The sequence below is a fragment of the Anolis carolinensis genome, chromosome 2 (assembly GCF_035594765.1).
Source record: "Anolis carolinensis isolate JA03-04 chromosome 2, rAnoCar3.1.pri, whole genome shotgun sequence".
NCBI lineage: Eukaryota > Metazoa > Chordata > Lepidosauria > Squamata > Dactyloidae > Anolis > Anolis carolinensis.
In genome coordinates, this window is record NC_085842.1 from 183,239,751 (window position 1) to 183,267,095 (window position 27,345).

The 27,345-nt window shown below is 42.8% G+C and overlaps 1 protein-coding gene across 1 annotated transcript in view; it reads left to right on the top strand.

The window, feature by feature from the left end:
• The window catches only part of abcd1 (ATP binding cassette subfamily D member 1), a 31,480-nt gene extending 21,410 nt beyond the window's left edge, over positions 1 to 10,070 (top strand). Inside the window, exon 10 of the mRNA XM_062971259.1 lies at positions 5,963 to 10,070. Coding sequence (XP_062827329.1) covers positions 5,963 to 6,173 — 211 coding nt within the window. The 3' untranslated portion in view covers positions 6,174 to 10,070. The remainder of the gene's footprint in view (positions 1 to 5,962) is intronic.
• The last annotated feature ends 17,275 nt before the right edge of the window (positions 10,071 to 27,345 follow it).

Consider the following 27,345-nt stretch of genomic DNA (forward strand, 5'->3'; position numbering starts at 1 on the left):
AGTAGAGTCTCACTTATCCAAGCTAAACGGGCCAGCAGAAGCTTGGATAAGCGAATATCTTGGATAATAAGGAGGGATTAAGGAAAAGCCTATTAAACATCAAATTAGGTTATGATTTTACAAATTAAGCACCAAAACATCATGTTACACAACACATTTGACAGAAAAAGTAGTTCAATACGCAGTAATGTTATATTGTAATTACTGTATTTATGAATTTAGCACCAAAATATCATGATATATTGAAAACATTGACTACAAAAATGGCTTGGATAATCCAGAAGCTTGGATAAGCGAGGCTTGGATAAGTGAGACTCTACTGTACTTAGCATGTTATATTTTAACTATGTTGATTGGGCTCGTCCCCATGTAAGCTGCCCGACTCCCTTCAGGGAGATGGAGGCGGCTTACAAAAAGAAGTTGTTGTTGTTTGTTGTTGTTGTTTTCTTGTTGTTGTTGTTGATATTATTATTATTATTATTATTATTATTATTATTATTTGGAGGCAAGATCAATAGAATCCCTGCCAAGTACTACTTCAGTGGTGCACCATGAGAATGTACCCCACACAATAATCTCTGTGCACCAAAACATCATGTTATACAACACATTTGATAGAAAAAGTAGTTCAATACGCAGTAATGTTATATTGTAATTACTGTATTTACGAATTTAGCACCAAAATATCATGATATATTGAAAACAATTGACTACAAAAATGGCTTGGATAATCCAGAAGCTTGGATAAGCGAGGCTTGGATAAGTGAGACTCTACTGTACTTAGCATGTTATATTTTAACTATGTTGATTGGGCTCGTCCCCATGTAAGCTGCCCGACTCCCTTCAGGGAGATGGAGGCGGCTTACAAAAAGAAGTTGTTGTTGTTTGTTGTTGTTGTTTTCTTGTTGTTGTTGTTGTTGATATTATTATTATTATTATTATTATTATTATTATTATTATTATTATTATTATTATTATTTGGAGGCAAGATCAATAGAATCCCTGCCAAGTACTACTTCAGTGGTGCACCATGAGAATGTACCCCACACAATAATCTCTGTGCACCAAAACATCATGTTATACAACACATTTGACAGAAAAAGTAGTTCAATACGCAGTAATGTTATATTGTAATTACTGTATTTACGAATTTAGCACCAAAATATCATGATATATTGAAAACAATTGACTACAAAAATGGCTTGGATAATCCAGAAGCTTGGATAAGCGAGGCTTGGATAAGTGAGACTCTACTGTACTTAGCATGTTATATTTTAACTATGTTGATTGGGCTCGTCCCCATGTAAGCTGCCCGACTCCCTTCAGGGAGATGGAGGCGGCTTACAAAAAGAAGTTGTTGTTGTTTGTTGTTGTTGTTTGTTGTTGTTGTTTTCTTGTTGTTGTTGTTGTTGTTGTTATTATTATTATTTGGAGGCAAGATCAATAGAATCCCTGCCAAGTACTACTTCAGTGGTGCACCATGAGAATGTACCCCACACAATAATCTCTGTGCGCCCATCAAAAATCACAGGTTATCCCTTTCATGCTTATTTCCATCCATGGATAGACTTGGGACTCGGTAGAGGGTGGGTAGACGGTGTGCTCACCTAGGCAGAACATAAAATAAAACTGGAATGATATAGGGAAAATGAGCATGATCCATAAAAGGTAGGCTGGGAGGGAAGGAATGGGGAGCTGGTTGAGGACCAGATTTGGGAGATAGTGAGTTTTATATATTTTTTACATTATATCTTGCCTTTCCTTCAATGGATTTCAAGGTAGTGCTACTGCACCTAGACTACCCAAATTTACCCTCACAAAATCACAAAAGACGAGTCAGAAAAAGAGCACGACTGGCTCAAGACTATCCAGTGAGTGTCATGGCTCAGTGAGCATTAAAGTACCATACAAAATTGGGATAGGTAGAATAAAAAAATAGAACCAACGCAAAAGTAGAAATACAATAGAAGATGCATTTTGAATAACAATATAAAATCACTGCAAATATTATCTACAATAACAACAGTCACACTAGAACTTAGGTGTCACAACCATACTGTAAAAGTCTTCTATTGTCAATCACTGTTGAAATGTAAAGAACCAAAGATTTTACAACCTCAACTCGAGTTTTTTGGGGTTTTTTTGTGTGTCAGGAGTGACTTGAGAAACTGCAAGTAGCTTCTGCTGTGAGAGAATTGGCCATCTGCAAGGATGTTGCCCAAGGGACGCCTGGATGTTTGATGTTTTACCATCCTTGTGGGAGGCTTCTCTCATGTCCCCACATGGGGAGCTGGAACTGAAAGAGGAAGCTCACCTGCTTTCCCTAGATTCGAACCAATGACCTGTAGGTCAGCAGTCCTGCCGGCACAAAGGTTTAATCCATTGCGCCACCAGGGACTTCCGGCCTCAACTCCAGTGGTGTAGAGTAGGTCATAATAAGACTACTGTAAAAATCACTGCACAGATTGTTGCACTTTCTCAGAAGATGTGTACATGCAGTGTCTAGCTAAGCCAGTTGTTCTGCATTTGTACATAAACAAAATTCTCTTTAATATTTGATTTGGTCAGTGTGGAACACACTTATTGTTTCACAGCAGCTGACCTCTAGTGTGACTGCTGAAACTCTGAAAAGGCCAACGTTTCAGCGGTTTAAAATATTTAGCTGAAACATTAAAGATGTTGGTGGTGAATAACCCTGTTATTCATTGACTTCCAATTCCTCCCCAGTCACAAAACTGACAGAATGTAAGTCCCAGTCCAACACCCTGAACAGTACTCCCCTTGGCTATAGTTTTCTCAGGAGGCTGTCTGTATCACATCACTTCTTCCATTGATCTGATTCTGCCTCTCTTGGAAATATGCTACATTCTTCCAACCACATGCCTAGGTTAGGTATACCTCATTCCTTCAATAACACCGTTGCTCCAAGTTAATGTTTATTCTGATTGCAGTTGAAGTTGACCAACATACATAAGGATAGGAAAGGCAATCATATATCCGTCTAAACATTGATAAAATTATTACACAATTTTAAAAGCTACATAACAACTCACATTCAAATATATGTATCACTACAAATGGAAAACACACTTTTCAAGAGAGTCGTTTAGTCCTTGGAAAAAGTAAAAAAACAGATTGATGGCTGCAATGGCATTTCAGTCCTTCATCTGATATAAAATCAGTTATCATCATTGGGGAGTGCATATCTTCAAGTTATCTGGTGCCACCTTCACCATGAAACACCTTAAAAAAATAAACTGATGAAACTGTGGGAAGGGGAAGAAATTTTAGTGCAAATCTGTTATGCATACATTTATTCTTTCAAGGTTGTTTTATGGTTGAAGAAGACAAAACCTGTTTGTAAAAAAAATGGCTTTATATCACATGAAGGCCCAAAATACAAGTTAAATGTATTTGTAGTGATATATTAATCTGGATGTAGATTATTTTTGTCACATCTAAACTTGTGTAATAATTCCATAAATTTCCATGAATTTAGTTGCATATCCTAACTTTGTCCATTTCCATTGGTATACGTTAGATCAGTGGTGTTAAAATTGTGGTTTTCCAGAGGTTTTGGGTTTCAGCTCCCAGAATTCCTAGTCAAGTTGGCTAGGGTTTCTGTCAGTTGGAGGCCCCAGCATCTAGAGGGCGACATGTTTGACACCTTTGCGTTAAGATTAAAACTAATAATTTTATAAATTAAAACAGGTTTACTGTCATTTTCTAACTTCTGTTGGTCAATTTCTGTTGGTTTAAGTAAGATTATAAGGTTAAAAAGGTTTTCCCCTGACGTTAAGTCCAGTCATGTCTGACTCTGGGGGTTGGTGCTCATCTCCATTTCTAAGCCGAAGAGCCAGCGTTGTCTGTTGACACCTCCAGGTCATGTGGCCGGCATGACTGCATGGATCCCCGTTACCTTCCCGCCGGAGCGGTACCTATTGATCTACTCACATTGGCATGTTTTCAAACTGCTAGGTTGGCAGGAGCTAGAGCTAACAGCAGCCGCTCACGCCGCTCCCGGGGATTGAACCTGGGACCTTTCGGTCTCCAACTCAGTGCTTTAACGCACTTAGCCACCAGGGCTCATAAGTTAGATTATACTTACTTTCTTTTCCGGCTGTGGTAATATCAGTTTCCGGCGGTAATATCAGTTTCATTATCTCATCTTCCCTTCTGCCATCATGGTAGTGGCTACTATATGTCTCCCTCTCCAATATGAATTCTTTTGCCTCTGTCGCCTGTGTCTTCTCTTTTGGGGAAATCTCCTGCAGCACACATTGCTATCTTTTTGCAAGGCCTGGCAGCTTTCCTTGAACCCGGTGTCCTTTCCACACCAAAATAATTATACAGCATTTCAATATGAATGAAAGTGATACATGTAGCCTTTGCAACTCTTTTCCGTCACTTGACCTCCATTTGTTGCCATCACGGGGCTGCAGGACCTAGATGATGAAATCTTGGGCCACTTTTTTTTCGTGTCAGGAGCAAGCTGAGTTGCTTCTGGAGTGAGAGAATTGGCCGTCTGCAAGGACGTTGCCCAGGGGATGCCCGGATGTTTTGATGTTTTACCATCCTTATGGGAGGCTTCTCTCATGTCCCCGCGTGGAGCTGGGGCTGATAGAGGGAGCTCATCCACGCTCTCCCCGGGTGGGATTTGAACCTTCAAGTCACAATGCTTTTATCCCCTAGGCCACCAGAGGCTCCTTATGGCTACTTAGAATGCCATTTGAGGAAGCTGTACCTCTACGTGTTGTCGAAGGCTTTCATGGCCAGGATCACAGGGTTGTTGTGTGTCTTTCGGGCTGTGTGTGCTTCTGGAACATGGCCACACAGCCCGAAAGACACACAACAACCCTGTACCTCTACCTCGGGAGGCATTTGGGGTGAAATGGCACAGCAAGCAAAGAAAACATTATTTCAGGCTCATAGTTTTCAGCTTTCTACAAACCTGTGCTAATCCTCAGCTGATAAAGACCTCCTTTTTGAGAAGGCAGGCAAGTTCCCACCCCACCCATAGCCACCCACTTTTAAGGGCAACAAGGAAGGCTTCCTTGCGATGCTGGACTTGAGGTTTCCTCCGTGACCAGCAGAGGTTGCTGGTGTTCCCCTGGTTTGCCTTGGCTGGAGTTGGGACAGCTCAAAGAGTTTCCTGGGACCACCTCCTAACACAGCTACCTGATCCCAGATATCCTGAAGATCCCTTTTAAATAACTAAACTGTTCTGAGAAGAGAAAGGAAGCATCTGCTAGAATCCTCCTTCCTGCTTACTTTATGAAGGGACAGGAAGCTGGGTGTGTACAGAATCTGGCCATACTGGGGCTTGCCCTCCTTCCTCCCAGCTCCCAATGGCTTCCTCTCCTTCTAGTCTCTCTCCCTGTTTCCTTCAGCCCCTCTAGTCCCTGGCTGCTTTCCCAAGCAGGGAGTCACGTCCCCAGCAGGAAGCAGTGGCGGGGGCGGCCATCACAGTCTCATCTCTGGGGACTGAGAGCCGCTTTGTTCCTGACTCCCCCAGAGTGGTGGAAAAAAGATCCCTCTCCAGGAACAGATGGGCATGCCAACCCCACCCACACATCAGAGCACTAGCTGGACCCAGAGGAATGAGGGGCAGCAGCTGGAATGGGGCGGCAGTGGCCTTGCTAGAGATAGGAGGGAGGTTTTTTTTCATGTCAAGAGCAACTTGAGAAACTGCAAGTTGCTTCTGATGTGAGAGAATTGGCCGTCTGCAAGGACATTGCCCAGGGGATGCCGGGATGCTTGATGTTTTACTATCATTGTGGGAGACTTCTCTCATGTCCTCGCATGGGGAGCTGGAACTGACAGAGGGAGCTCACCTGCTCTCCCTGGATTTGAACTGCCAACTTATTGATCAGCGGTCCTGCCAGCACAAGGGTTTAACCCATTGCGCTAAGAACAGTATCTCAGTGGCCTCTTCTTTCTTTCTCCCCCCCCCCCTTTCCAGGAAATACCACACCCATCTCCTCCAGTTTGATGGGGAAGGGGGATGGCGTTTTGAAAAGTTGGACCCTGCGGCCCGCCTGTCCCTCCGGGAAGAGAAGCAGCGCCTGGAGCAGCAGCTGGCTGGCGTCCCCGAAATGCAACAGCGTCACAATGAACTCTGCCAAATCCTGGGAGAAGACACAACAGCCTCTGTGGCAGTGGAACAGGTTTAAAGTGTGGATGCCCTGAAATGTCCACTTCCAGCTCAGTCTTGTGCTCAATAAGAGGGATCCTGGTCGCTGTGCTTTACTCTCAGGAGCTGCACACGGAGGGACCGGGATCACCCCAGCTCAATGAAGGAACAATCCTGTTTTTCCCCTTATTGGGGCAGTACTCATTTCTGGCACCTATTTTCTGTGCACTTAGTAACCTTCTCTCACACCCTGCCTTGGTTCAGGGTAGGGAGGGGGGTCAGTTTATACTGCCAAGCATCTATGAACTCTGCCCTTCCATATGGGAGCTAGCTTCCTATAAGCACAGTGCCTAAATATTCCCCAAAGCTCCCTGTCCAGTGTGAATCTGATGCCCCACTGCCAGCTCATCTTCTGTGTCTGCTGATGTTTCAGGGAGGCCTCCCTCCAGCACCCATCACTATCTTTTTACAAGGATTGGCAGTATGCTTGGGCAGGTTCTGGCCTTTCCAAACCAAAATGACTGCACAAAGTTTTCAACATGAATCAAAGCCATGAATGTAGCTCATGCAACTCTCATCCCTTTGCTGCCTTCTTCACCTGACCTCCACTTTTTGCCACTGCTAGTCTACAGAATCTAGTTGGACTGTGTGATGCTGAAATCCTGGGCTACTTGGGATCCAACTTGAGCGTGGGGCAGGGGGCCCAGTAAGTTAAGAAAACATTGTTCTATGCTCAATGTTTTCAGCTGTCCTCTATGAACCCCTGCTGTTCCTTAGAAGACCAAAGGCAAAAAGTTCCACATTTAAACAGGTATGTCCATACTGTCCCACAGCAGGACTCCAATCTGAGACTCATTTTAAGTGTGTTCTTTGGGTGCCATAGTTCCAATTTGCTTGGCACCCATATATATGTATGTGTGTGTATGTGTGTATATATACAGACACACACACATATGCATACATACATTCACACATACATATATATATAACACCCTGGAAACTACTCTCAGAAGAGAAACTTAAGCGGCAAAGAGGTCTTACAGCAAGTTGTTTTTGAAAACCACTGTTCTAGGACCACTTGAGACACACATACTTGATCACAGTGCCACTTGAAATATCCATACCTTTACAGCAACCTTGTCCACATTTTTTTTTTAGTCTTGAACTTGAATGCTTCTTTATCTTGCCAAAGTAATGGGTGAGTGTCCCCAAAGATATGCCCTAGAGAGAATGCAGTGCCATTTGTGCACTGTTGTTGGACATTGTCATTTCAAATATGCCAGTCCTTCAAACATAAAAGCGGATACAGGAACTCTCAACCCTTGTCTAGAGCAGGCTATATAGATAGGAGCTTGGAAAAGCTGATTTGGAGGACTGCTTTCCTGAGAATTCTTGGAGTTGTAGTCCAAAAAAGCAACTTTTCCTTCTAATTCAGAAATATTTTTACGCGCAAATGAGGGGACCTGCACCAATGAAGTTACATTTATTCAGCTTTCTAGTATTTCTCCACATAAAGAGGGCAGCAACTTGTCTTTTTCCCCCCTCTTCCTATTGTGTGTGATGTTACTGACAACGGGGTAAGGCAAGGGAAAGAAGAAACCACATTTCCTTTTTTTAGAAAATGGTTGTGCCTCCTCCCATGTAATTTTGGCAGTATATCTTCACACAGATGCTTCTGTTTTCAAACAAACAAACCCTGCGCTGTCCTGCAACTCATGAAGGTTGTTGTGTTGCTTTTGTTGTTTGAATACTTGCTACCAGTTGTGTTTTCCATGTGAAGGAACAGATCAGCAACCTAACTGTGATCTGCTATAGCATTTGCTGTAGCTATAAAAGAGACCCTTTCTGCAATTCTGAGATGCTGGCTTCAGGGGTCATGATTTGAGTTGACAAAGTGCAGAAAGCTTGATATTTGCACCTTGCTGACCTTTTTCTCTCAGCTCTGCCATTTTGCACGCATGTTTCACATGAAGCCATTGCTGCTGTTCCAGAGTGTGCTTCTCCCTGGGTGCCACTTCTGTTTTAAGTGAGAAAAATGGCTGCTAGTGAAAACAAGTGAACTCACATCCTGTTTCTTTTTTCTGAGGAATTAATCCTATAGGGCTGGCATCTGTATTCAAAACACTTGGGCCTGATGATCACTTCCCCTTCTATGTTTGGGTCAAGGAAGCCATACAAAATGCTAAGTTTATCAGACGACTCCAGAGCACTGTGGGAATTTTAGAAAGTTTGCAGCATTGGAATGTTTGCAGTTAGGAATGGGAATCATACAACCATTCAAATTTCATTGGATGGCAGCTCCCAGCATTGCTCACCATTGGCAATGCTAGCTAGGGCTGATGAAAACGGTGTCATAAAAAGAATTTTATTCCCCACCTTTTTTGCTTTATGCTATGAGCAACCATTAGGGCCCTGCTTATTGGTCTGTGGTCAGGGGATACCTTGGGCTTTTAAACCCATCCAAGCAGGCCTCTGAGCTACTGCCATGTGTCTTTCCTGCTCTATTTAGGCAATTGCTTTCACAGCTTTCTTTGTTGCTAGAAGCAGCAATTGTCACTCTGGTCCACACAAGGTAATTTTGTGTGGGCATAAACACAAAGAAGCACATAGGCAAAGGGGGAGAGGGCCACCAAGATGGATCATCCTACACTGTTCTGTTACAGTGTCCTCATGATTTCATCACAGCTAATGCGGGCAATTGCCATATCAACCTCATGGTTAGTTTTAGAAGCACACGGGCCAGGTCTCTGACCACTTTCAGCTCAGGCTGGGACATCTTTCAGTGTTGCTCTTGGGCAAAGGCTGCACACATAGGAGAATGAGGTGGTGCGATCCAGAGTGGGTGAAAGAGTCAGTTCAGACTCTCATTTGAAAAAACATTTCCTAAGAAATATGTGCAAGAGCTTTACTTGCAAACTAAACTGGTGGGGAATAGAGCAGGCTAGAATCCTGATCACTTCTCCCCGATATTACTATTTTTTATTTGCAGAGAGTCTGCATATCTGCCAGCATTATAAAAAAAATCTGGGTTTCCCCATCTGCATTTGAGGTTGCCTGTCACTTTTTGCATATGCAGTTATAGCTTTAGGTTTCTTTCATTTCTGCTTTTTTGAAAAAACAATTATATTTTCATTCTTTCTTTAGGTCTTGAAAAGTACATTTGGCAATGTTGTTTTGTTCCTACTTACTCGCAGCTCCTAGAAGCTCATTCTTTTAGCTGTCATTGCTAGTGGGACTAAGGGGGACTTGTGTCTCCTGCTTTCCAAATTCTGTTGCAGTCCTGATCATAGACCCTCATCTAGCCAACTCCATCCAAAGCAGTTAAACTGAGCCATTTTTAGGCAAGTGCAAGCCCACACTACAGTTCCATTAGGATCAAGTCTGTCACCTACTTTATTGTGGCTATGAAGTTTCCATGAGACTATTGGAGCATACAGGATTTTGGAGTGGGCTCAAGTTAAATGTTAGAACTGAGAGAAGAAGGTTCAGCTTGTTTTCTTCTGTGCTTTACTGTACAGGTTCCTAATTTATTTAATTGCATTTGATCCTTCTGTCTGTGTTTTGTAAGATGTTTTTAAAATGCATCGTTGAATCCTTCTGGGGCAATCTTTTGAGTCTGCCATCCACTGGATGCCCTTCCTAGAATGGAAATCCCAAGAAGCCAATAGTAAGTTTTTATTGCTTTATTTGGGGGGATAGAAAACCAAAGTGTGTGCCATTGAGGTTGAATGTGTGTCAAAATTAAGATTCTCACAGAGGAATGATGTTGTCACTATCTGTCACCTCTGATGTTAGAATTTTACAAACTATGCAACAAAGTTCTCTTTTTTTGTAGCTACAGAACTACCCCACCCTACCCTTTTCTCTTTTCCTCAGTGCCTTTGACCCTGGCAATAGCCAGGTTTCTTCAGATAATAAAAATATTATATATCACAAACAGCTGTCTGTGTGATTCTGAATTCAGTGGTGGCTACTAAACTCGGGCATGACCTCTGCCAAGCATAGGAGCAATCACAAATAGCAGAGAGAGAAAGTCTAGATCAGTGATTCTCAACCTGGGGTCCCCAGATGTTTTTGGCCTACAACTCCCAGAAATCCCAGCCAGTTTACCAACTGTTAGGATTTCTGGGAGTTGAAGGCCAAAAACATCTGGGGACCCCAGGTTGAGAACCACTGGTCTAGATAAACTTCCCATGAAATTTAAAATTTCAAAACATGTAGACGGTAATACTGCTCCATCTTATGAACTAGTAAACAGCATAGTTTATCAAAAGGGAGTGCTTTGACACACTCCCCTCCCCTTTGTCCCAAAATTCATTGACCTGTTTCCCCTTGTTCAGCCTCCTTTAGTCTCAGTCCCTCCATAGGTTTTGGGCTACTGTTACACTCTGTCTCAGTCAGCATGGTCAATGGTTAGGGATAATGAGAACTGTAGGCTAAAACAGATGAAGGGAGACAATGGAGGAAGACTGTCCTATTCATCCAGCCACATTTTAAAGCAAGGTGGTGGATCATGTAACTCTCCAAATGGTGGTGGTCTAACTCCCTCCATTAATAACCCAACATCTGGAGGACAACATCTGCATGATCCCATTCCGATGTCATGAGTCCATCCCTCCTCACAGTTCAGAGGTATATTATTGTCTTTCATTCTTGTGTCTCGGTTGTTCTAGTCTTCTCATTGGATTTTCAAGTAAGGAGGTTGGGTTTGCACAAAAAATATCCTTCCTGCGCTTCTAACTCCTTGGAAGCCAAGAGCAAAGAGAACATAGCCCAGCAGCCACCAGCTTCCTGAAGCTCCCAAAAAAAGCCATTTCCCTAGTATTTGCAGCGGGCAAAAAGGAGCTAGACAGGGTTTGGGTATGAATGGGCTTCATGAAAACAGCTTAGTGAAGTTATAAATATGGTGCCACTTCAGTGGCATTGGAAGGCACCTATGTGGCATATCATTTATTTTAATTTTTTGGAAGTAGGTGAGAAAGAGGGAAGATGGAAGTGCACTCAAGGGTCTGATTGAAAAAAGGTATGTAATGAATGAAGGAAGATGGTGGACCCTTATAAGTCATCTAGAAATCCAAACAGAAAAAATTATTCAGGGATCCTAAGGAGTTCAGTCTAAATGAGGGAGAAAAATCAAGTCCCAGCAGTTCTAGCTAGCTTGAGAAAAATGTCGAAGAGTTTCAGTCTCCCGATTTTTCACTGGGAAACAGCAAATGCCAAAGCATAGCAAAGGATTATCCTATTCCCCTTGCACAATCTTCACTAATAGATGCTTTGTTTTAATGGTTTCCTTTAAAAAATATTTTACATTAAATATAATTAGTTCAATACATTATGTTAAATTAAACCAGCACCCAAGGGCTTCTCAGCCTCTCCCAGTGCATCTGCATTAATAAACAGCAGACAAGAGTGGGTTATCTGGCTGATCAAGTCTGTGTAATACAGCTTTGTTTCTTTCTTTGCTTATTTCTTTTGTTTGTCTTTGTCACAAGTTGAAAAGTCAAGAAAAGCATCTTGGAACCTCAATACTAAATACAATGGGTCTAACAGAACTGAGCAGAACTTCTTTCTGAGCCTGTGTTTCAAGGACTCCATGGTGAATATCCCAGGGGGAATCATATGTATAATAGGTCTTTCCTTCAGATTTAATCTACACGGTAATTGCACCCCACTGGAAGGATGGTTTTTTTTTTCCTGTGGCATAGCATCCTGTTTTTAGGGTGTTTTAAATAAAAGTTGCCACTAACAGATGTTCCCATGGGAAGCCTTCAGGTGAAAAGCCTGCAGTGAACTTGCAGCCTACATTTTGACAGCAGGGAAGACAATAATAGTAAACAAAGCAGTTCTACATCCTTAGGCTTAAATATAATGGATGTTGTGGAGTCACAAGTTAATTCACCTTTGTTGTTGTTGATATGTGCCTTTACGTCAACTCCATGTGATGGTGCCATTCATCCTAAGGGTTTCCTAGGCCGGATTTGTTTAGAGAGAGTTTGCCATTGCCTTCTTCTTCGGCATGACTTACTGAATGGCACCCAGAAGGTTTTCCATGGCTAAGCAGAAATTGAAATTCTGTGCTCACAGAATATATTTATTGGTTTTTAACTGGGAATTTTTAAATACTACTTATATTTAATCCTGTTTGCATATTTGTATATTTTGAATTGTATACTGATGCTTTGATGTTAAGTCGCCATAAGTCAGAAACAACCTTTTTTCAATCAGACCCTTCAGTTAAGGTGAAACTATCACAGGATTTTCTTGGCAGTTTTGTTTTTAGAGGGGGTTTGCCATTGCCTTTCTTTGAAGCTGAGAAAGCGTGGCTTGTCTGAGGGGACCCAAGTCTGTCTCCATGGCTGAAATTCAACTGCTGCAACCCGTCTTAGCTTATGTGTTCATCTTTGCTTATAACTTGTGTCTTTTGACCACCCTCTGATGCCCCTTGGCCAAACATATTCCACCTATTGAATGTTGGAGAGTATGTATCTGTGGCCCAGCCCTGACAATAACTTCATCTGCAAGAGATAGCCCTCTTGACTCCGATAACTTTTATTTCAGAGTGAATAAAAAAGGTCACAGAAGTTTCCTTTTTTTATTAGAGCCCCTGGAATTTGCCATTCAGAATGGCTACACAGGTTATTGAGGGTGAGAGTGGGAGTGGTGCTGCAAATTTGTATTTTCCAAGGTCTGGTATGGTCAACCAGTATTGAATCTAGCTACATTGTTATGGATATCTTGTATGCACATATAAGTGGCTTGGCTGCTTCTGGAAGTGGAAAAATCACATCCTCTTGAAAGTGTGGGTGGCAATGCAAGCAGTTTTTTACTGTTAAGTATTTTGCAGTAAATAATGAGGCTAAGCTGGGAGTAGAAAATTAATATTGGTAAAGATGTTGATTTTTAAGGTTTCTTGTTCACACTCCAGTTCTTGCGCATCCCTCCCTTAAGCATATATAAATAAAAGCAGACCTTTGAAAGCCACATGGGGCAATGTGGCATTTCAGTAATTAGTGATACAATACTTAAAAGAGAATTTGTCTGGAATGTTTACAACCCAGATTTGGACATTTGCTGTAACAGGTAAGTTTATAACATCTATGTGGAGCTGCTTAAATCTTGGGGACAGCCACTTTATTCTATGCTTTTTTGAAAACGTTTTTGTAAGATATTTGGAATCATAGAAAAGAATCAAAGGATTGCAAGGGGATTCATGGGCCATCTAGTACACACACACACATATTCAGTATCAGATTTCCACTTATATTTTCCATTTATTTAAAACTAGCTGTGCCTGGCCCCGCATTGCTTTTGCCCAGTCTGGTTCAACGGGAAAGAAAGGATAGACAAAGAGTAGGTTTCAGATATATGTGATTTCACAATGCCTGTGGGTAGCCAATATTTGTGGTGGTTCCATTGTCTGTGCAGATATGGAAATTGTTTGGTTTGGCGACTCTGAAACACGGAACATATTACTGTCCATGTGATAAGCAATCCGTGTCCTGATGTAAACTGTAGAATTCTAAAGATTGCTGCTGAGTGTAAACATAGATAGATAGATGGATGGATGGATATAGATCTCTTTCTTTCTCTGCCCTCCCCTTTGGGAGAATAACAGGGGGTGTGGCTTTCTTGTTGGCCATGCCCCTGTTATTTTCCTGCTGGGAGAGGCCTTAGGCCCCTCCCAGGGAGCGCCCCCAGTGCCTCCTCCTCCCTGTTATTGAAAAGCTGGCTACCAGTATTTAAAAAGTCTAAAATCAAGAAGAGTAAATAAAGAGCACCACTCAGAAAACAGAGGAATTCCAGACATGAAACAATCAGGACCAGCTAACACCTCCCAACAAAGGATTCCCCCAGGCAGAAAGAAGCTAGACTTCGAAGCTGCAAGACTATTCAATGCTAATCAAGCTGGCCAGTTGCGACATTCACACTTGGCTCAAGCGGAAAAGAGTTATTTCTCCCAACCTGGAACTTCCACAGATATATAAAGAGAAGCCTCCCACAGGATGGTAAAACATCCGAGCATCGAACTGGGTGGCAAGGAGGTGGACCTAGCCATCCCTTGCGGCCACACCCACGCTGGTTGCTAAAGAGAGGAGACTGCTTGGCCATTGCTAAGGGGAGGAGCCCTCTGGAACAATGGTTGCTAAGGGAGGAAGAGACTGATTGGCTGTTGCTAAAGGACATGGTTTTACCTGTCTCAGGTGTGACAGGTTTGTGATAGTAGGTTTGTGAATACCTTAAAACACTCAATAGTTCAAATGCTACATGCTATCCAAATTTTGTAGCAACTTCAGTGTAGAAGTTTGGAAGATATGAGGTCCTCACAAATGAACATTACATTTTTATTTATATAGATTAAACTTTAGCAAATATTCTACTTTCCTGTCTGAAGACATGGCAGATAATGGTAATAAAATCCAACCAGAATGTACACCTGAAAGTTGCAATCTAAAATGTTTGAGTTTTAATAATTGTTTCCCAATGTTTCATAAACTCCCAACTGCGCTGTTGAACAGATAAGTTTTTTGCTCATACCCAATGATCTGCCCAGATTTAGCAGAGAGAAAAACCAAAAAATATTATATACTGTGAGCGTTGAGTTCTCTGGGGAGCAACATCATTTCCAAATAAGACCTCTATGTCAATTTGGCATTTCTAGAGAGTTTTTTTCTCAATTTATCCTTTCTGTATTTGTGAATTGTTCTTTTGCTGATTGATGTTACATTTATCCATCTGTGCATTTGTACTTTATGACTCATACACTTATGCAGTGCTGGATTAATGTATTCCACTTTTACTTGCTGATTTCCTTTGCAACATTCATGACGGCATTGTACTATGAGTAGCACTCTGTCAAGCTTTGAGGAGGCGGACAATTGAAATCAATTGGTCTACAGTTCAAATTTGTCTTCAGGGTTTCAGTGGATCTGCTATAAGCATAATTAACTAACTGTACACCAACATCAACAACATGAAGGCTATTCCTACCTGCTCCATGTGCATTTGCAGAGCCTGGACTAGAGGCATGGGTGTCCTGCCCTGATCACACATATTGATCTGGATGTAACGTGGAAGAAAACTCTGACAGCAAAATGAAATTATTATTGTTATCATCATCATCATCATCATCATCATCATCATCATTATTTGATACCTACCTCTCCTAACAGCTCAAGACAGAGTACAGTGTTCCCTCACTTATCGCGGGGGTTACTTTCCAGGACCACCCGCAATAAGTGAAAATCTGTGAAGTAGGGACACTATATTTATTTTAATATTTATACATTACTAGCTGTGCCCGGCCACATGTTGCTGTGGCTTATGGGAATGATTTGTTGGCCAGGTGGAATAGCAGTGAATAGCCTTGCAGCCTCAAAGCCTGACCATTTTCTGGAGTAGTTGGAGTAGCATCCTCAATCAAAGATTTGAAGCCTGGCTACTTCCTTTGTAGGGGAATCATTGTTTGGCCAGATCGAATTGCACTGAATAGCCTCGCTGCTTCAAAGCCTGGCTGCTTTCTACATAGGGCATCCTTGCTAGGTCAGGTTGAATGGGACAGAGTAGCCTCGTGGCTTCAAAGCCTGGGGATTTTTCAACTAGGGGAAATCTTGGTTGGCCAGGTTGAAAAGCACTGAATAGCCTTGCTGCCTGCAAGCCTGGCTGCTTTCTACCTTGGTTGGCCAGTTTGAATAGCAGGTATGAATGCTGCAATTAGGCACCTTGATTAGCATTTAATGGCCTTGCAGCTTCAAAGCCTGGCTGCTTCCTGCCTGGGGGAATCCTCTGTTGGGAAGTGGTAGCTGGCCCTGATTGTTTCCTTTCTAGAATTCCCAATTTCCCTGCTTTCAGAGTGTTGCTCTTTATTTACTGTCCTGGTTTTAGAGATTATATTGTTTGTATTATTATACCACAGTAATTATCTCATACTCTATTTATAATCTTATATTATCTGCTTAGAGGTGGATTAGATGAAGCCCCTTCTACACAGCTGTATAAAATCCACACTGAAGTGGATTATATGGCAGTGTGGACTCAATATAATCCAGTTCAAAGCAGAGAATATAAGATTATAAATTGGCAATATAGCTGTGTGGAAGGACCTTGAGTCTACACTGCCATATAATCCAGTTCAAATCAGATAATCTGTATTTTATAGGCAGTGTGGATCAGGCCTAAGAGCACACTACCTCTGCCCTGGGCGCCATTTTGGCTGAGGGAGTTGCTAGGATACAAAGGGGGCGGGGCCTAAAGGCAGCGGGGGGGGGGGGGGGCTAAAGGCAGCAGAGCCTACCTTTCTGACTGGCAATTAGGGAGAGAAAGGCTCTTCCTCATCCTCTGTAATTTGGACTATTTTTCTAGGTTTTTTTTAATTGAAAGGCATATTTTGGATGACTATGTCTTTTGTCCAAGACATTATAGAAGTCCAACTTTGAGGAATTCCAGCAGTGGAATGGCACAACAGTACAAAGTATAGAATCATAAAGTTGGAAGAGATCACAAGGGCCATTCTATCTAACTCCCTGACATGAAAGAATGCACCTCACAACAGATGAAAAGAGAGATTGGGATAGGGAGGATAAAGGACTGCACTACAAGAAAATGCTTGGCTATTTGGAGGAAATACCAGAGGACCAAGAAGAATGTGGATGCACCAAAACTGCATCCATTCTGCACCACTGTTTATCATGCCCAGCATTGATGGAAGTGGCAGGGAATGGCCCATGTCTTGCTTGTGGAAGTAATGTACAGCTGTACAACAGTCAAGACAGTTACCACATTAAAAGCTAAAATTTCAAAAGAAAAGAACAATTTCAGTAAGGGCTCACGAGAGGTCTTTGCCCCCCCCCCAAAAAAAAACACACCTTTAGAAGCCCATTTGAGATTGAACAAACTATGGAAAAGCAGGTATATCTTATACAGTATTCTGCCACCAATGCAGAGCACTCTTCTATGTATTTGCAACTTATGTGGCAGCACCTTTGTTCAATTATGGCAAATTAGAATAACGCAAATTAATCATTATTTAAAATGCCGGACACCAGCACAAAACCACCACAATACCCTCATCAACTAGAAGATAGAAAGGGAAGAGGAAGATATCATTTCCACTGAAGCCGAGAGGAATATGGGAACTGCAGTGAGAGAAACCATCACACAGGAATTAAATTGTGTCCCTGGTGGTGGCGCAGTGTGTTAAACCGCTGAGCTGCTGAACTTACAGACCGAAAGGTCTGAGGTTTATTTATTTATTTATTTATTTATTTACAGTATTTATATTCCGCCCTTCTCACCCCAAAGGGGACTCAGGGCGGATTACAATGAACACATATATGGCAAACATTCAATGCCAACAGACAAACAACATATATAGACAGACACAGAGGCATTTAACATTTTTTTCCAGCTTCACGATTCCGGCCACAGGGGGAGCTGTTGCTTCACTGTCCACTAGTGGCTGTACTTCCTCATTCCTTTTCTTGTGTTTTGCTGGCAGTTTTATGATGTTGTAAATTAGTTAAATTAGCCTCCCGCATAAAGTGTACCTAAATTTCCCTAATTGACAGATGCAACTGTCTTTCGGGGCTGCATAGGTCAACAGCAAGCTGGGCTATTTAATGGTCGGGGGCTTAACCCGACCCGGGCTTCGAACTCATGACCTCTCGGTCAGTAGTGATTTATTGCAGCTGTTTACTAGCCAGCTGCGCCACAGCCCGGCCCCAGGTTCAAATCCCGGGAGCGGCATGAGCGCCCGCTGTTAGTCCCAGCTCCTGCCAACCTAGCAGTTTGAAAACATGCAAATGTGAGTAGATAAATAGTTACCACTCTGGCGGGAAGGTAACGGCGCTCCATGCAGTCATGCCAGCCGCATGACCTTGGAGGTGTCTATGGACAACGCCAGCTCTTCGGCTTAGAAATGGAGATGAGCACCAACCCCCAGAGTCGGTCACGACTGGACTCAACGTCAGGGGAAAACCTTTACCTTTATCTTTATAGCAGCAGTATGCAGGCAACTGACACTTTTCTCCATTAAAGCGGAAACGTGCCACAATAACAAAGCCAAGAGAAAGTAATGGGAGAGACTCGACATTGTGTGATAAATTCCTCCAGCATATTTAATCATCCTGTCATAATTGTAATGGGTCAGGCTCGTATGATAATATCCTAAGTCTAGACCAGTTCCATAAATGATGGTGCTTGCACCCCACTTTTTCTCCATACAATTCAAAGCAGTAGGCATGGCCCTCCCATGTTTTATCCTGTAGCAAATTAGGTTGACAGTGTGTAACTGGCCTAAAATCACCCAGCAGCTTAATGTTTGAATAGCTTTCAGAGTTATTACTTTTTTCTTCTTCTTTTCTTTTCACTTCACACTTCACACTTCCCTATCAAGACAACTATCATTTGGTTTTAAGTAAATGTTGTAATTCCTCACTTCTCTCCCCACCCACACACCTCAAAATCTTTGAAATAAAAATGATTTAACAGAGTGATGACTGTCTCAGTCACTGCACATCACTGAGATCATCAACATCATCCATAATTTTTCGTTTATTACCCGTCTCTCTTCACAGCTCGAGGTAGGACACAACACTGTTAAAATATATCATCAAAATAAATGCATTCAATAAAGTGCATATATTAAAACATTTTGTTGTTGTTTATTCATTCAGTCGCTTCTGACTCTTCGTGACCTCATGGACCAGCCCACGCCAAAGCTCCCTGTCCGCTGTGGCCACCCCGAGCTCCTTCAAGGTCAAGCCAGTCACTTCAAGGATACCATCCATCCATCTTGCCCTTGGTCGGCCCCTCTTCCTTTTTCTTTCCATTTTCCACAGCATCATTATCTTCTCCAAGCTTTCTTGTCTTCTCATTATGTGGCCAAAGTGCTTCATCTTTGCCTCTAATATCCTTCCCTCCAGTGAGCAGTCGGGCATTATTTCCTGGAATATAGACTGGTTGGATCTTCTCGTGGTCCAAGGCACTCTCAGGATTTTCCTCCAACAGTTCAAAAGCGTCTGTCTTCCTTCACTCAGCCATCCTATGGTCCAGTTCTCACATCCATAGGTTACTACGGGGAATACCATCGCTGTAACTATATGGACTTTTGTTGCCAGTGTGATGTCTCTGCTCTTCACTATTTTATTAAGATTGGTCATTGCTCTCCTCCCAAGAAGTAAACGTCTTCTGATTTCCTGGCTGCAGTCTGCGTGTGCAGTAATCTTTGCACCTAGAAATACAAAGTCTGTCACTGCCTCCACATTTTCTCTCTCTATTTGCCAGTTATCATTCAGTCTGGTTGCCATCATCTTGGTTTTCTTTTCTGCAACCCGGCTTTTGCACTTTCTTCTTTCACCTTGGTGATAAGACTCCTCAGCTCCTCCTCACTTTCAGCTATCAAAGTGGTATCATCTGCATATCTAAGGTTGTTAATATTTCTTCCAGCAATTTTAACTCCAGCTCTGCATGTCGCATGATGTGTTTTGTATACAAGTTGAATAGGTAGGGTGACAGCCCTGCCGTACTCCTTTCCCAGTCTCAAACCATCTGTTGTTCCGTGTTCTGTTCTACTTGGTCTTTATACAGATTCCTCAGGAGAAAGACAAGGTGACTTGGTATCTCCATACCACCAAGAACTCATCACAATTTGTTATGATCCACACAAAGGCTTTAGAATAGTCAATAAAATAAAAATAGATGTTTTTTTCTGAAATTCTCTGCCTTCCTCCATTATCCAGTGGATATTGGCAATTTGGTCTCTCATTTCTCTGCCTTTTCTAAACTCAGCTTGTACATCTGGCAGCTGGAGTCTACCTTGCAGGATTTTGAGCATTACCTTACTGGCATGGGAAATAAGTGCCACTGTACAAAAGTTTGAGCATTCGTTAGCATTTCCCTTTTTTGGTATGGGGATATAAGTTGATTTTTTCCCCCAATATGATGGCCATTCTTGTGTTTTTTGTATTTAATAATAATAATAATAATAATAATATATTATTATTATTATTATTACTATTTTTCGTATTTGCTGGCATATGGCATGCATCACCTTGACAGCATCATTTTTCAAGATTTTAAACAACTCAGCTGGGACCCTGTCATCGCCACTGCCTTGTTATTAGCAATGCTTCTTAAGGTCCAGTCCACCTCACTCTTCAGGATGTCTGGTTCTAATTCACTCACCACACTGTCAAGGCTATCCTCAATGTTATTATCTTTCCTACACAGGTCTATTTAGCTGTTTGTGATTCCTTTATTTTATCACTTTTAAACTTATTTTTTGTGCAATACTTTTGACACAATTTTTTTTAAAAAAGGTCTTTTGTATAGTCTTGCCACCTTCTCTTGATCTCTTCAGCTTCTGTAAGGTCCTTGCCGTCTTTGTTTTGATATTTTTTGCCTGAAATTTACCTCCGATTTTTGCCTGAAATTTACCTCCGATGTTTCTAATTTTCTGGAAGAGCCAGAAAACATATTTCTACAAAATAGACATATTAAAATACAAACAAAGATTAAAATACAAGAAACACAGAATGTTAATTTAAAATTCATAGTTAAATACTGACTGGGTATGTATTATCTGACCTCATCACAACAGATCAGCATGAATAAGGAGGTCTTTTTATGAGCATTTCTGGCATTTAGCTTTGACCCAGTACAGAGTGGTAATGGATTTTCTGCACAAGTATTGACACACAATCAGTCTATTTATTTGTAAACAACAAACGAGCATGGATTAAACTGCACTTCCACCTAATCTATAAACAAGTTCAATTTTAGTTGTTGGATGTATTCCAAACTGTTTTATAACTAAATGCTCCAGCTGAATTGCCTATGCAACTCAGCCATTGTCTTATCCTAAAAGTCAGAGTCAAGGTTTTAGAATGCAATTTAGCAAAACATTGTGTTAAAGACACCAGTCTTAAAATTTATATAATTTGCAAAAAATTAAAAAAGAAGAAGATGCCTTTTTTGGCCCAACAGTTTTCAGCACAATTCCCAATGAGTACTTTTCTGGAAGCCTCAGTAGTATAGTTTATCAATGAAGAACTCAGATAAACATAACCATAAATCATGGGTATTTGATACAAGACATAAAAGGAAGAGTGGCGAGGATCCAAAACGTTATTTTAGACATTCCACCTTCAAATCAATCATCGCCATCCCCTTACGTAGCAACATATCCCCCCCCCCCCCCCCCAAGTGTTGCTTCCTCAGAGGTGGGGATAATCCTGGCCTGGAGTTACAGGGATATATCACCACTTGTGAGTTAAAATATTATTTCACAGATGAAAAGTGGCCAAGCAACATTAGGGTGAGATCAAGGTGGCAAAAGTTATAGATGAAGATGAGCACACAATTTAGGAGAAGCTGCAGCAATTTGCCTTTGCCTGAGCCTATTGGAAAGGGATCATGTTATTTACCTATTAAGCAGTAGACCCTCTGGATTGTTTTTAGGATTCATTCAGCACTTTAAGTATTACACCTGCTGTATAATTATCCCTCCCTGATAACTTGATATTGCTTTGCACTTGGCCTGGATCTTTTGACTCAAATCGGGATTTTAATATTATTGTGTATATTGACTTTTATGACTGTTTTTAATCATGTTGAAGTTTTACTGCTCGGTTTAATGTTTTATCTGATTTCTGCTGTCGTGTCTGGGCATGGCCCCATGTAAGCCGCCCCGAGTCCCTCCGGGGAGATGGGGCGGGATATAAGAATAAAATTATTATTATTATTATAAAGTGCCCCCTGCTTATCTCTCCTTGCTAAGTTGAGTGAAAAGCATTTTTTTTTTTTGCAATTTGAACTTTGTTTGAAACAAGTATGGTAAGCTGAGGACAAAGGGGGAAGGTGAGAGGAGGCCAGAGAAACTGGAGCCCCTTCTACACTGCTGGTAGATATCCCAAGATCTGATCCCAGATTATCTGGCAGCGGAGACTCATATAATCCAGTTCAAAGCAGACAATCTGGGATCAGATCCTGGGATATAAGGACAGTGTAGAAGGAGCCTGGGACATATTAAAGTAGCTGAAGGAGTGGTAGGAGTGGTAGGAAGGAGTGGGGAAGGAGCTGGAAGGGTATTTTTTATTTTTTTTAGTTGGATGTTACTCTGTGTTCCAGGAAGCAACAAAGCAAGAGGGATGGATGGACAGATGAATGGCTGTATGGACAGAAGGAAGGAAGGAAGGAAGGAAGGAAGGAAGGAAGGAAGGAAGGAAGGAAGGAAGGAAGGAAGGAAGGAAGGAAGGAAGGAAGGAAGGGAGGAAAAACCATGGTTGGGTAGATCTGTAATTGGTTAAGCAAACAAACCTAAAGGGTGTTCCCCAATGCTTCCTCTTCATCCTGGAAAGAAGTGACGAGTGGAGTGCCAGCAGCAGGGTTCCGTCCTGGGCCCGGTTCTGTTAAACATCTTTATTAATGACTTAGAATAATGAAGGGTTAGAAGGCACAATAATCAAGTTTGCAGACGACACCAAATTGGGAGGGATAGCCAATACTCCAGAAAACAGGAGCAGAATTCAAAACAATCTTAATGGATTGGAGAGATGGGACGAAACTAACAAAATGAACTTCAACAGGGACAAATGCAAGATACTCCACTTAGGCAGAACAAATAAAATGCAAAGATACAGAATGGGGGACACCTGGCTTGACAGCAGCATGTGTGAAAAAGATCTTGGAGTCCTCGTGGACAAACAAGTTAAACATGAGCCACCAATGTGATGCGGTGGCAAAAAAAGCCAATGGGATTTTGGCCTGCATAAATAGGAACATAGTGTCTAGATCCAGGGAAGTCATGCTACCCCTCTATTCTGCCTTGGTCAGACCACACCTGGAATTACACTATGTCCAGTTCTGGGCACCGCATTTGAAAAGAGATGTTGACAAGCTGGAATGTGTCCAGACAAGGGTGAATAAAATGATCAAGGGTCTGGAGAACAAGCCCTATGAGGAGCGGCTGAAAAAGCTGAGCATGTTTAGCCTGCAGAAGAGAAGGCTGAGAGGAGACATGATGGCCATGTATAAATATGTGAGGCAAAGTCATAGGGAGGAGAGGGCAAGCTTTTTTTCTGCTGCCCTGGAGACTAGGATGCGGAAAAATGGCTTCAAACTACCTGAACATTAGGAAGAACCTCCTAACTGTGAGAGCTGTTCAACAATGGAACTCTCTGCCCTGAAGTGTGGTGGAGGCTCCTTCTTTGGAGGCTTTTAAGCAGAAGCTGGATGGCCATCTGTTGGGGTTGCTTTGAATGTGATTTTCCTGCTTCTTGGCAGGGGGTTGAACTGGATGGCCCATGAGATCTCTTCCAACTCTATGATTCTAAAGATGGACAAGAGGCAGACAGGCAGGCAACATCAGTGGAAGCAAATTCATAATGCCCACCTGCTGTTATGAGAGCTAATCACTAAATTATAACTATGTCTAAATACCTGTGTGTGCTCTACATAGTCTGTGATTCATTTCTTCTTTATATTGTCTTCCTGACTAGACAAGGTCTCCTCCCCCCCCCTCCTTCCACCGCACCCCAGACAAGTTATAAAACTGCTGAGCTTAATGGTTTGCTCAGGCAATTTCTCGTCACAATGACTGTTTGAAATCCAACAAATGCAGTACTATGGAAAAGAATGAGAGGCTGCATGCCCGCGCCTGCGTCTACACCAACAATGTCAAATCAATTTCCTGAAAGAATCCAATATTTCTGTTTGTATCAAGTTAAGTAAACATGGAACAAAAGGTGCATCTACACTGTAGAAATACAGTAGAGTCTCACTTATCCAACACTCGCTTATCCAACATTCTGGATTATTCAGCGCATTTTTGTAGTCAATGTTTTCAATACATCGTGATATTTTGGTGCTAAATTCGTAAATACAGTAATTACAACATAACATTACTGCACATTGAACTACTTCTTCTGTAAACTTTGTTGTATAACATAATGTTTTGGTGCTTAATTTGTAAAATCATAACCTAATTTGATAATTAATAGGCTTCTACTTAATCTCTCCTTGTTATTCAACGTATTCACTTATCCAACATTTTGCCGGCCTGTTTATGTTGGATAAGTGAGACTCTACTGTATTGCAGTTGGAAACCATCTTAACTGTCATGGCTCAGTGCTATGGAACCATGGCCTTAAGTCTTCCCTGTCAAAAGAGTGCTGCTGCCTCACCAAATCACATTACCTATGATTCTTTAGCATTGAGACGTGGCAGGTAAAGTGGTGTCGAAATGCATTAATTCTCCAGTGTAGATGTACACAAAGTTGCGGTTGAAGTATTTACCACACATAACAGAACATCCACTTTAGTATGATGTATGCTCACCTATTTCCCAAATACATTTTTCTAGTTTCTACAGGTAGAGAATATGTACGTAAATATCCAGATGTTATTATATCTAATTTATGAATACAGTGTTCTGTCACTTATCATAATAATAATAATAATAATAATAATAATAATAATAATAATAATAATAATACTTTATTTATACCCCGCCACCATCTCCCCAATGGGGACTCGGGGCGGCTTACATGGGGCCATGCCCAGACACCATACAATATAACAAAATAAAACAGCAAATCATAACACAATATAACAGTGCAAAATCATCACATATATTACAACACAAATCAGAGAAAACAATGAAAACCAGGGCAGGCCACATGAACACTTAATTAAAAACTCGGGAGAGAGAGACATAGGAATAAGGGAACAGGGATATAAAATGGTGAAGCAGTCTAAAGTATAAAATCCAAGGGGAATAACCAGAGTGATATATTACATTTACTCCCCAAAGGCACATCGGAAAAGCCATGTTTTTAGATCTTTCTTAAAGGCTAACAAGGTGGGGGCTTGCCTGATCTCAGTGGGCAATGAATTCCACAGTCAGGCCACAGCAGAAAAAGCCCTCTCCCTCGTTCCCACAAGACGGGCCTGGGACAAAGGCAGTGGCGAAAGGAAGGCCTCTCCGGATGAACGAAGGGAACGAGCAGGTTTATGGTAGGAGATACGGTCACTAAGGTAGGTGGGTCCCAAACCGTTTAGGGCTTTATAGATGATGGTCTGTACCTTGAATTGGGACCGGAAAGTGAACGGCAGCCAGTGGAGCTCTTTAAACAGGGGAGTAGATCGTTCCCTGTAGCTCGCCCCTGTTATTAATCTGGCCGCCGAACGCTGAACCAATTGTAGTTTCCGGGCCGTCTTCAAGGGAAGCCCCACGTAGAGCGCATTACAGTAGTCCAGTCTAGAGGTAACTAAGGCATGCACCACCGTGGTCAAGTCAGACTTCACGAGGTATGGTCGCAGTTGGCGCACAAGTTTGAGTTGTGCGAAAGCCCTCCCGGCCACCGCCGACACCTGAGCCTCAAGCGTCAACGCTGAATCCAGGAGGACCCCCAAACTGCGGACCTGTGATTTCAGGGAGAGTGCAACCCCGTCCAGCACAGGTTGCCACCCAATACCCCGATCAGACGGGCGACTGACCAGGAGGGCCTCTGTCTTGTCAGGATTGATCCTCAGCTTGTTCCTCCTCATCCAGTCCGCCACAGCGGCCAGGCACTGGTTCAGAATCCGAGGGGCTTCCTTGGAGTTAGATGGAAATGAGTAGTGGATTTGCGTGTCATCTACGTAGAGATGGCAACACCCTCCAAAACTCCGGATGACCTCTCCCAACGGTTTCATGTAGATGTTAAATAGCATGGGGGATAAAATAGACCCTTGCGGGACCCCACAGGTCAATGGCCAGGGGTCCGAGAAGGTATCCCCCAGCTTCACCATCTGGGAACAACCCTCCAGGAAGGACCGGAGCCACTGCAGAACCGTGCCACCAAGCCCCATCCCGGAGAGCCTCCCCAGAAGGATACCATGGTCGATGGTATCGAAAGCCGCTGAGATGTCCAAGAGGACCAGCAGGGTCACACTCCCCCTGTCCAGCTCCCTGCGGAGGTCATCCACCAAGGCGACCAGAGCCGTCTCGGTACTGTACCCAGGCCTGAAGCCAGACTGCGAGCGGTCCAGAAAATCAGTGTCATCGAGGAACTCCTGGAGCTGCGTGGCAACCACCCGCTCCAGAACCTTGCCCAAAAACGGGAGGTTGGAGATTGGTCTGTAGTTGTTACAAACAGATGGATCAAGCAAGGGCTTTTTTAGTAGTGGTTTTACTACCGCCTGCTTAAAGTAGAATGGAACTGACCCCTGAACCAAAGAAGCATTTATTATGGTCACAAACCAGTCCAACAACCCATCTTTGGCCAGCTTAACCAGCCAAGAGGGACAAGGATCCAGAGCGCAGGTGGTCGCCCTCACAGACCCAAGAATCCCCTCCATCAGGAAGAACAAGCCGGAAAGAATCCCATAAGATCGAACAGACAGGTACCTCGGTTACCTCCACTGAGACCACAATTAAACTGGAGTCTAGCTCAAGGCGTATCTGAGCAACTTTGCCTGCAAAATGGTGCGCGAAATCGCTGCACCCAGTTGCCAAGTCATCGGGAAGCCCCTGGGCCTCAGGAGGCCGCAGGAGCTCCCCCACAACTCGGAACAACTCCGATGGCCTGTTGGCTGCAGACGCTATGCGGGCAGTCGTGAAAACTTTCCTGGCTGCTCGCAGAGCCACGGAGTACGCCTTAATAGCGGCTTTAGCCCGTGCTTGGTCGGACACGTCCCGAGATTTCCTCCAGATGCACTCTAGTCCCCTCCTCCTACGCTTCATCACAGCCAACTCCTCGGTAAACCAAGGAGTCGACGCGACTCTACGCAGTGAGAGGGGACGTTCGGGAGCGATCGTGTCCAATGCCCTTGATAGCTCACTATTATAGCGATCAACCAGGACATCGACAGGATCGCCAGTCTCCAGAACAGGAAGATCCCCAAGAGACCTCAGAAGTCCATCCAGATCCATCAGTCTTCTGGGGCGGACCATCTTAATGGGTCCACCACCCCTGCAGAGGTTAGAAGGCACGGCGATACTTAAACAGATCAGATGATGGTCAGACCATGACAATGGAAGAATGTTTTGCTCTTCCACTCTGACTGTCCCACCGTCCACAAGGTCCAAGGTGTGTCCCGCCTGATGTGTGGGCCCTGATATAACTTGAGACAGCCCCATGGTTGTCATGGCAACCATGAAATCCTGAGCTGCACCTGTCAATGTGGTCTCGGCATGAATGTTAAAGTCTCCCAAAACTATCAGTTGTTGGGAG